Here is a 12,115-nt window from a genome sequence, read left to right as displayed (position 1 = left end):
ATGGCAGCCTGGGCCAAGTCGTTGGGACTCGATTTTCTGCTTCATTTTGGACTTAGCTCCTCCTGTCTCCCTTAGATGATAAATAGCAACTGACTAATCCTGAAACATTGTGCATCTTGCTGACTCACAGTGCTGTCATAAAATGCACTGCTGATAAGTGCAGACTGACATTAAAAAATGGACATGTGGACATCAGAAAGAGCTGAACTACTGAACAGGATGTGGACATACTGAAGTTAGTTTAAAGGCTAATGCAGTGTTATACATTGTTCTTTTGAAACTGTGTCATGCTGTGCAATTGACTATCTAATGCCATGTCTCACTGCTGTCTTTTCTGCCATTTAAGATCTATATCAAGATAGCAAAAAAGGAGAAAAAGTCTTGCTCAATATTAATCAGAAGGGCTTTTTCACATATTATAATATTTTCTATGTGTTCTAAATGGGGCATTCAATATTTGTCAAAAAATTCACCTTCTAATATTTTCTTATGTTTTGCAATAATTCCAGATGATGCATTTGGAGTAGGAATGGGGTTGGATCATAGTTAACTGTTCTTTTTTTTGCCTATTTATGATCTTAATGAAAGGAAGTGTCTCTTTTCACACTTGTATGAGTAGTTCTCTTACCTGACTGTTCATTTATTTCACATGAACAAGTAAACTGGTTCTATAAGATCATCTTGTTTCTTACAGATGAATGATGCTATGGGATTTGAATTACCATGGGTGTATTTTGTCAGTCTCGTCATCTTTGGGTCATTTTTCGTACTAAATCTTGTTCTTGGTGTATTGAGCGGGTAAGCATACACCTTTTTCGTCCTAGATGCAGAGTCCTGCATTCAGTTGCCATGAACACATAGGTATATAGAAAAAACAGCAATATAAAATGAGAGGGAAAATAGAAAAAAAATTGGATTATTACTTTTTTTGCAGAGGTAACTGAGCCTCCTATACCCAGGGCATAGTGTCTGACCAGTAATGGGCAGATCTTTCTTTTTTAAAAAGTAAATATGAAAATGCTAGTAAATTATATTTCATTGATCAGTGTACCAAATAGTAATACAAAATGAAATTCCTGACCCTTTCAATATTGTTTTCTGCCATCTGGCAAAAGGTCCAGAAACTGATATTTGGATACCTATGTGACTTGTCAATTGCAAAAAGGACTCTGCTGTGTAGTACATAGCTGAATCATAACTTGTTTGCTTACATTTTGCAGGTAAATGATGCAATAGGATGTGAATGGCCATGGATCTATTTTGTTAGTCTTATCATTCTTGGCTCATTTTTCGTACTTAACCTGGTTCTTGGTGTACTTAGTGGGTAAGCAGTTAGATGAACCTTGTATTTTCCTCTGCAGTGTGTAAAATGGCCTATACGTTTGCTCAAGCTTCACCGTTAAAGCTTTTTTGCATGTGCCTTGGATTGGTATGTCATTTTACCAACATTTGCTCTTCTGAATGCCTGAACTTCTTGCTTGTATCTATCTGTCCATGACATCTTTCCTTTACAATACCTGGTGATCCCCAGAGATTCACAAATGAAGTGGTCATTTCCTCATTGTTTGAAATAATCACCAATAACAACTGCTTTTTGTACTCAGTGATTGATCACACCTCTGTAAGCATATATATCTTTTAAAAAAGGAGATAAAGGCCCTTCCTTTTTCTGAAAGCCTTGTCTCAGTATTTAAAAGCTTACCTAAATATACAGATCTTTTGTGTAACTTCTAGTTCAGGAGTGCAGAAACCTCGCGGCTCTCAGATGTTCAGGAACCTACAGATTCCCATCATCAGCCCCTACCAGGCATGGCCAATTGGCCATGCGCTGACAGAGGCTGATGGGAATTGTAGTTCCTGAACATCTGGAGAGCCGCAGGTTCCCTACCCCTGTTCTAGTTAAACATACTTATTGGCAGGTGCTTCACATTTTCTATTAAATTGGTATATATAAAAAACCCTAACCTATTGTTCAGTTTTTCAAAACCTTTAATGCCTTCTGCATTGAACAATATGGTATACTTCCTAATGATATTGAACTTAATCCAACATACTATGCATGCAGCCAGCTTCCATTGTTGGCTATGAAAGACACAAGAATTTGAGAAAATGCAAATCATCATAAAGCTATCAAAAGAAAGCCTGCTGCATACTAGATGGCTAGTTGTCAGTGAACTTACATGCAGGTCATATTCACGGAGCAGTTTTTTAGTCCATCATGCTTTTTGACACTTCCTTGCCAGTACAGTATGAAGTAGAGAGAACTGTTAACACTCATCAGGATACATGCACAATGGGAAGGTATATTTATGTGGGCACCCTGAACTTCATGTTTCTCTTGCTTGCATCACCGTAAGCCACCTGACCACCAGAAGTACTTAAACTTACAGGAGAATAGATAGATCTGTCGATCTGGAAATTAGTAAGCTTGAAAACACATAGGTAAACCCTGACATCTGTAGTCCTAATGTTGTCTTGGTTGTCAAATCTGGTGTTAAATAGAGTATTACTCAAAGCAAGAATGGGTAGCAGAGAGGTTTTCTGTCATCAAAATACAGGGGGAGAATATCTGTAAGTATCAGTGTCAACTTCCTGTTGAGTACTAAATGTTCATATTGGTGCTCTAATTCTACTCTTAGTATTATGGGGAAATTATTTATTTATTTATTTAATTTCTAAGCTGCCCTCCCCCTAGGGGCTCAGGGCAGTGGACAACAGTAATAAAAACAGCTTTAAAACATAACATTAAACAACTAATTAGCAATAATAAAACCAGGAACCGTATAGCGTCAGATGGCGTTTCATCCCTCCCCCACCTTTATGCCCGCTGGAGGCCAGATGAAATGGCAGCGATGTATTTAATTCTGACCAATATGAAGGAACACATTCATACAGTCTGCTGTACTTACAATGGAATAATCAATAAGCTGATCAAGTACTAAGTAAACATTTAACAGTCACCTATTTTCAATTATACTTTTATAAACTTCGTTTATGTTGTTTACCACTTTCATCTGTGTAATGGATTTGTATCTCACAAATATTTTCCACAGAAGAATAACAAACATTTTAAAGAAAAAGGTATAGAGTAGTTAAAATTATAGGCTACTTTGGAAATTAGCTTTTCCAAATCGTATGATATTGAGAAGACTGGATGCTGTGATGTTTGTTCAGGAAATGTGGTGATAGATTGCTTCCAAATTGGTGCCATTTGGTTTTTTGTTTTGGAATCAATTTTAAAATCAGTTGCTAATGATAATCAATGTATACGGTGTGGAACAGCCTGTCAAAATACTGTATTTCACTTCACCACTAGGAAAAAATAGTGAATAAAATGGGAAGTAACTTGAGGAAAGCCCAGTCTTTTCATATCGTACTATTATAATTGCTCTAATAAATGTTCAGCTGCATGTACTAAAAAGCCTTCTTGTATAATTTTGCATGAAAAATTCAAATTGGCTCAAGGAAAATCTGATTTTTAAATAATATATATGAGGGCTCCTCAAGAATAATAAAAAATACTGTCTCTCTACTAGCTTAAATACAGCAAGCTTTCTCGTAAGGCTTTAGCAATGAGTGCAATTGTCCCTAAAGTAACACATGCAACAGTCTGTCATTCAAATTGAGGGGAATGATGAAAGTACATTATAACATATGTTTCTTCCATTGTAATAATTATAAAAATATCGTAAAACGTTAGAAATATGTTAAGGGGTTTTTTTGCCATCAAGAGCCATTCAGAGGTGGTTTACCATTGCCTGCCTCCACGCCACAATCCTGGAATTCTTTAGAGATCTTCTATCCAAATATTAACTAGGGTGAGGACTGAGAAGTATGTGACTGGCCCAGGATCAACCAGAAAGTTTCCATGGGTTTCCTAGATCCTAGTCTGACCCTTCAATCACTACACCTCTATACCATGGTAATCTTTGTAATTATGGATAAAAAGCCATTATGCTGAGTTTCTCTGCACATACCCTCCTTCTACCTATTCCCCTAAGACTTGTGTAGATAGGTACACAGGATTATGTCCATATTATCATTTTTCTTTCAGTATTCTTTCTGTTGACGTAGGACATGTGATTTCTAGATGCATATGACTACATAAAAATCTTTCATTATTCTGATTTTACAAAACACTACCAGATGATAATAATAATAATAATAATAATAATAGTAATAGTAATAATAATAGTAATAATAATAATAATAATGATAATGATAATAATAATAGTAAGCAAGCCAAGATACTGTGGGACTTTCGTATATAAACAGACAAAGTCCTGCAGCACAACACACCTGACATTGTCATTGTCGAACCAGATCGCGATACCCAATGACAGTAGGGTCAACGAAAAACAACATGAAAAGATCACGAAATACCTGGATCTAAAGATCGAGATCCAGCATCTTTAGCTTTCAAACCAGTTGTAGTGAATTGCCAGTGGTCGGTGGCCAGCTGGGTGCTGCCATTACAAGACCATAAGGCAGCACTTGGAAACAAAATTAACATTGACAAAATCAACATCTGTCGAGCTTCAAAAGCCGTGCTGCTGGAGCTCCATAAACATCCTTAGCCCGACGTCGTACCACAACATCCCTAAGGCCCCTGGCTGAAATCCTCGCGATGGTGACGTAAACCAACACTGACAGTGATACCTGGCTGCTGTGTATTTTGTATAATAATAATAATAATAATAATAATAATAATAATAATAATAATAATAATAATAATAATAATAATAATAAACAAATTTAAATAATAATAATGATTCTATCCAAAACAACCTCTGTGACTTAAAAATATGGCTGCTAGGAGTTCCCTGTATTCCCTGGATTTTGGGAACTAAATTTGGAATCTGAGGTAAAAATATTTTCCTAAGAGTATTTCCTAATAAGTTGATTTAAGGTTATTGTGTTGAAAGTGTCTAATGTTTTTATTTCCATTCTGTGATTTTCTATGTGATGCATTTCTGTGTTGCCTTTCTTTTTGTGAACTGCATGATCAATGTGTTTGTTAAAATGTGGATAAGATGTAATTTGGAAGAAGTTTCATTTTTTATCTCACCTTCTTTGAGGGTGAATATGTGAAAATGGATTGCTGAAACTGATTTTTAAAGAATGCTTCATCTTCATCATCATTATTAATGTAGAGGATTATTAATGTAGAGGATCAAGAAAGGGCATTTCTTAGTAAATATTTTAAATTAAGCAGCCTGTTGACAGAAGTTCCTGTATTTGAAGGACACAAAAGTTAGATGACTATCATCTATTTAAATCATCAGCAACCGTGCCTTTCTTTTCTAATTATCTTGTGCATAATCGTTTTCAAGATCTTTCTTAACCTAGACATTAAGGTTATATTTGGAAAACTTCAGATCTGGAATAGCATTCCATGTAGACAAGCACATAATATCATAGGGATGTTTTATTTCATACACATAAACCTACAGATAGACACTGTTCCCCATCATGTTCCAAATGAAAAACTTTCTGATTTAGGCAGAGAAGTTGTATTATCATACTCATATATAAGACTTTTAAAGCTCAGACACAAAATGTCACGTTATACATTTTTGTTTAATTAATATAATTAATTTAAAAAGCAAATAGTTGATTGGTTAAAATATTTTAATGAGCTGGCATTTCCCCTTTCTAATATGATAATTTTATTATGTACTATTGCACGACAGTGGGAAAAATTGGAAGCATTAATTGGTACTACTTACAAAGGTAGTATTCAAACCACTTATTCTCCTATCCTTAGTATATAGGGAATGACCTGAGGAAAAGTTCTTTCTCTCTCTCTCTTGTAACTTGGTTTTATTCAATAAGATTAATTATCAAAAAGTAGAAAGCACACAAAATAAGCACATCATTACCAAAAACAATTTTGTTTTCTGGTGTTCATGGGCTTAGATAGCTTTAATGAGGTAAGATAAATGCATGGAGCCTCAGTCTTTCCATTGTTATTAGCCATGACTGGGAAATACACATTGTCTTACATCAGTGGGGCAAAGAAAACCCATTTTGCCCATGTCATACTACTGGAACTGAATTGGGCCCTGCCAAACTTGGGAACTCTGGTTCCATATAACATATGTCTGCATGTCGGGTTGGGTCAGAGGATTCCCAAGCAAACTTGTATTCCACATATAATTTAGCTTTGGACCTCAGAAATATTTGTTTAATCTTTGTTGGACAGAAAATTTTTAACGGCACTTTAGTATTAATAAGACAGTTCTTATGCCTTTATGCACACAGAGTCATCTAGTCAAAACTAGATCTAGTCAAAACTAGCTTCAGCATCCTATCTCTGGAAGGCATTGACAGATGTGAATCTTTGAAGTAGCCCTTCCTGAACTATGGAAGGTTGACTTCTGGGGTTAGAAGACTCATGTGACCTAACAACCATTCCTCCTGAACTGGGGAAGAAGTGGGTGAATGTGTCCCTTCCCTTTAACATCAGTGGAGCTGTGGACGATGGAGGATTGAGTGTGCTCACTCCTTCTCTCTTCTCCATGCAGACATTCAGCTGTGGTTTCCAATGACCTCAGGAATCTACTTTTCCTGGGGTCAGAGGGAAACATGCAATGGCTCATGCTCCTAGCACTGTCAGATTGCCCAATGGTGTGAAGATTTTGGCATCAGTGGCATGGAACCAGAACATTTGATAGCAGGAATAATTTGTGAAGAAAAAGAATTAATCTTTAAGTATTTTTAGAACTCAAGACATGTTGAATTGCTTAGATAGTGGATTAGATTATTTTCTCTTATGGAGAGAAAAGATGAAGTTTTAAAAAAATCTTATTTACAAACAGGATAGTTTTTAATGAAGCATGATAATCAGTTTCTCAAGATCAGTCCTAACCCCTAGAAGATGTTTCCTGCAGAAGACAGATTCTGCTAAAGGCATTACTGTTTCTTTGGGTAGCCATGGGAACAGGAACAAGTAAGATCTTTTCAGACACACTTTGATAAATCTCTGGAAGTTGTATTTACTTTTTCGCTCAAGGCCAGCCAAGAATTTGCACTGACATGTCCCTATATACATCCTTCTGTAAGCAAGCGTAATAGGTTAGAATAAGCTTTTAAAAATTAATTTGGCATATTTTTTCCAGACACATCGCAATTTAGCAAAGGAGTCAGGCTTACTTTTGCACTGGTGTCTGTGGATCAGGATTATTAAAATATGTCTGGATATTATATATGCTTACACACAAGTATATCAGAATTTTTTTTCTAAAGGGTACACAATGCATTCATAGGAAAAGGCATTTAAATAATGATGTACAAAATGGAAGATAGCCCTGACTTGTCAGCTGTGGTTTTCTGGTAAAGGAAAATGAACATGTCTTGACAGTATTTCTTTTCCCAGCTGAGCCAAAGCTTAATAAGAGGAAAGAAAAATGGAAATAAATAAATAAAGATGTCTTTTTCTCCCATGAACAGAATAAAAATCATTTTAAATGTTATTCATCTTTAAAATGATGCAAGCTGTGAAATAATTCTTACCTCAGGATCAGCTAAATGTTTCCAGCTAATGTTTCAAAATTAAATTGTGCTTCTTCATCCATGGTCTGGCATTATATCTGAATCGAATACCTATATACTCATGTATAAGTCGACTTTTTCAGCACATTTTTTATGCTGAAAAAAGCGCCCCTCGACTTATACACGGGTCCCTCTTACCAGGGTCGCCACGGGAGCTCAGGATGTCCGCAGCCCGGCCAAGCCGGCTGCAGGTGGTGCGCCCTGCCACAGAGGAGGGCGGTGGAGGCGGTGCTGGGCTGCTGCATTTCCCACCCTCAACTTATACGTGAGTCAATAAGTTTTCCCTGTGTTTTGTGGTAAAATTAGGTGCCTCGACTTATACACAGGTCAACTTATACACGAGTACATACGGTAATAATTTGAACTGATAGTAGACCCCATAATGTATGAGAAAGAAATGTGCCTGTTTGTGAATGCACATATGCATTTCGAAGAGCTGGAGCTGGAGCCACTTATACTCCTTATTACACTTGTCAGTCATATATACATGATTTTAAAAAGGCATCTCATATATTATGGAATACATTTTGTTCTGGTCTACAAAAGTGTATTTATCAATATTTTTGTTATTTGCTAAGGTGGAGCAAAACACTGCTGTTTTGACTATACCAAGAAGTTTAGTAGCCTCTAACTTTTTCAAGACCAGGCCTTGTTAATACTTATGTTATATCACTTTTCAATATCATAAAGACAGTTGTTGTTTTCTCTGAGGCAGCTGGTAGTACAAACAAGACCCCGTTCTTTCCTTGTAGCAGTCTGGTTTTTCCCTCCATCTTTCTCTTTCAAAGATAAAATCATGAAAGAAAAGGAAAACAAATGCTTAATTTGGGCTGATGTGAAAACATTCAAGCTCTGTAGGTTAGGATGTCCTTTTGGCTAAGATTTGGTTATGTGATTAGTTATTAAGAATATGTACACACTTTCAAATCAAATTGTTTAGTTTGCTTCTAATAATAATTTGCTATTTGAGTGAATCCATATTATGCAACCTTTGATATAAATTCAACATGAATAGTAGAGGCAAGGTCAGTTTATTTCTGGAGGAACCTCTTTTGGGCAAGCCCCAAAGAAATTAATGGAAACCATTCAAAGACAGCACTATGCCTCTCGTACAAGTCGCATTCATTTAAAGGGAACTTGTGCAGAAAGAGGCAAACATATACTGGAATGAAACCGCTAATTTGGTTAAGAGTCTGGGCAGTGGACTATCTAGTCTGAGCATGTATATTCTAACTGGAAAAAGTTTTGCATGGTTTAGGCAGGGGCCTGTCCTAAGTCAGTAGTACAGATATTTTTAGCTGCATATTCTGGGAATTGAATCTGAGTTCCTCTGCAAGCAAACTATGTGTTCTAAAGAAGAGAAAATCTTGCCTGTTCAGATCAAGTGTTTTGAGTTTAAAGTATTTTTGTTAATGATTTCATATTGGGGTTTTTTTTGTGTTTTTTGGGTAATTTGCAGTAAGGGCATTTTGTAACATTGAAAAAGAGACCCAAAACTTGCCATTTTGGGATAACTTTTATTTCCATTGTTAAAAAGAGACCAAGATTTTATTGTAAGGGTGAACTGATTTACGAACCAAAGTGCTACTGGAATGTTACAGTGATTTCTTCTTAATCAAGTTATCTCTGACAAGGATATGTCCTATGTGCAGGTCTAATTTTAGGTCTGAAATGGAACTGCCTTTGTCTCAAACAGTTTTTCACTGTAGTATTCCTGAGATGTTTTTACATTTCATTGGTAGCCCTGTTTTCATCTATAAAATCTAGGCACTGTTAGGATGGTTACTGTCTAGAATCACACTTTCTGTGATTTTTTTTTTAAAAACAAACATTTAATGTTTACAAGGATGTGGGCAAACATCCAGAATGGGGCCAATTTCAGTTTCTGTAAATTGTATTTTTATCACAGCTGAAATGTATAATGTATAAGGAATGCAGCATGGCATGTTTTGCTTCACTGTCTTCACTGTAGAAACTGTTCATATTTCTGTATAATTTGTTCTGCTTAAGCTTTGTCAATAAGAAATACTGAGCTCTGTGGTCAGAATACCATACAGTTTCATAAATCAGTATTTCTGTTGTGTCTCATCTGAACCCAATAGGGAGTTTTCTAAGGAAAGAGAAAAGGCCAAGGCCAGGGGAGATTTTCAGAAGCTGCGGGAAAAGCAGCAGCTTGAAGAAGATCTCAAAGGCTATTTGGACTGGATCACACAAGCGGAAGATATTGACCCTGAGAATGAAGAGGAAGGTGATGAAGAAGGCAAACGAAATAGTATGTCCCTCTTTCTGTATATTATACAAAATCCTAGTATGTCCCTTCAGCATCCGTTCCCCACTCATGGATTCGTTCAGGTGCTTGCAAAGGAACATTATTAGGGTTGCCTACTCTGGAATTGGAAATACTTGGAGGTTTGAAGGTAGAGCCTTGGAGGAGGGTGGGGTTTAGGAGAAAAAGGGTAGTATCGCCTTCCAAAAGCAGCCATTTTCTCCAGAAGTGGAATAAATTGGAATTTGAACTCGGATATCCTAGGCCCTACTCTGAAGATCTAACTACTATACCATACTGGTTTTCATAGTGTGTCTGTTGCTGAACTGTAGCAAGCCGCCAGGCCTATTTGAATCCTACTAGTCAGGTATCAAGTCATGTAGGCCAACCTCCAGGTGGGATCTTAAGACTTCTAGAAGTATAACTGAATTCCAGACGACTCCAGATTTCTTCCCTTGGTGAAAGTGGCTGCTTTGAGGGTGGACTGTGTAGCATTATATCTAGCTGAGGCTGTTCCTCTCCCCAAACTCTGTCTTCCACAGACTCTACCAAGAAATCTCCATGAATTTCAAACCCAGAGCTGGTGATTCTAGCCAGCCCTGGCCCCAATGAGTCCTCCCCCAAAGGCTAAAATTGGTCTGGAAAAGGGCCCTCCCCTCTCTCCCTGCCTTTTACTGATAGAACCAAGATGGGAATTTGTGGTTGCCTAGCAATGGCCACTGAGGGAATCCATTGCTTAAAGCTACAGGTGCTTTTTAAAATATTTTGGGTATTTTGAATTCCTCAATGTATTGTATTTATATTTAAACATTTTCTGTAAATCTGGTGCTCCTTTCAGGTTTGTGGAAAGATCTGTCTTCCCTGTTCACTACCCCAGCTACTAGATTTAAGTATCTTAAGATTTGTGTGATTTTCTTTGGTATATAGACTGGGAGGGGTGCATGGGTGGATCCCATATCTTTCTCTCTACTGAGCCAGCATGAGTCTCCACTCAAGCACTCACTTGGAGCCTGGCCACAGCAATGTCTAGGAGCTGTTCCAAGCCCGAAGCAGCTCCTGCCACCTCTGATGTCAGGCTCCAAGCATATCCTGGTATCTGCAGCTAGGGCCAGAGCAGCTATCAGTATGCACTGTAGCCAGGCCCAATGAACTCTCAGCACATACCTCCACAGCCAAGACCTGAGTGGCTTTGGGCACTGGCCGCTACCATGGCCAGGCTCTGAGTGACTCCTGGTGTCTGCTACTTCTATAACTAGACTCCAGGGGTTTGCCGTAGCACTAAGGGCCCTTTGGGAGAGTTGGTGGGATAAAGTAACATGCTCTCCTGCTGTCCCATTCGCATGCCTCTGTGCAGGCAGCGAATGGAGCCAGTGGAAGTAGTGTGGGCTGTTGTTGCGCCTTTGCATCTTTTTTTAAAAAAATCAGCCCCCCCCCCCCATGCTTCCTAGCTGCATGCGGAGGGCCTTTAAAATCGGAAAGCGATTGCAGATATTTGCTCGCCCCAGTCACTGTTGCAGAAGCAAAATGAGTGTGTTGAACACATGCAGACAACGCTCTTTAATTTTTAAATTTTTATGTTAATCTGCAGGAAAATTAAACATTTCAGATTTTTCTGCAAACTTAGAGAATTTTGCAAGTTTGCAGAAAAGTCTGTTTAGTATCTTTGTGGCCCTGATCTGAAAATTTAGGTGTCCACAGAGTTTCTGTCAGCATATAGGTACCCCACCTTTCCTCTTGCCTCAAGGCAGCTAGCAAGTCTAAAAGTGTATTCAACTTCAAAAACTTTTAGAGCCACTAGACCAGGGATCTGCAACCTGCGGCTCTCCAGATGTTCATGGACTACAATTCCCATCAGCCCCTGCCAGTATTGGCCATGCTGACAGGAGCTGATGGGAATTGTAGTCCATGAACATCTGGAGAGCCGCAGGTTGCAGACCCCTGCACTAGACTATATGACATGTTCCTAATGTTGAAAATATTTGTACTTTTATTCCTGTGCAAGGTTTATGGATTTAATTGCTTCAGTTATGTTCTATGATCATGAACATGTTAATTGAGCATGTTCATAGCTGGGATGGATGTAACATTTGGCAACGTTTATATATATGACGTGTGGATTAAAATCTTCAGTTTCTTCTGCCAATGTAAAATTTATTGATGTTTGTTAATACTGTACATTTAAAATAATTACAATATTGTGTTATTGTAGCAAATGGACATTTTTCAAAATGTCAAACAAATGTGTTCAGTTGTAGCAGTAATATAATAAACAACCTGCCTGAGCTTTAAGATCAA

General features: G+C 37.6%; 1 protein-coding gene across 1 annotated transcript in view; it reads left to right on the top strand.

Moving 5' to 3' along the window:
- Positions 1–12,115, top strand: part of CACNA1D (calcium voltage-gated channel subunit alpha1 D) — a 181,938-nt gene that overhangs the window by 28,689 nt on the left and 141,134 nt on the right. The window contains exons 4-5 of the mRNA XM_048491394.1: positions 695–798; positions 9,657–9,826. Of these exons, the coding sequence (XP_048347351.1) occupies positions 695–798; positions 9,657–9,826 (274 nt within the window). The remainder of the gene's footprint in view (positions 1–694; positions 799–9,656; positions 9,827–12,115) is intronic.

This window comes from Sphaerodactylus townsendi, linkage group LG03 (assembly GCF_021028975.2).
Source record: "Sphaerodactylus townsendi isolate TG3544 linkage group LG03, MPM_Stown_v2.3, whole genome shotgun sequence".
Classification (NCBI taxonomy): domain Eukaryota; kingdom Metazoa; phylum Chordata; class Lepidosauria; order Squamata; family Sphaerodactylidae; genus Sphaerodactylus; species Sphaerodactylus townsendi.
The sequence above is the reverse complement of the archived record's forward strand: the minus strand, read 5'-3'. Positions and strand labels throughout refer to the sequence as shown.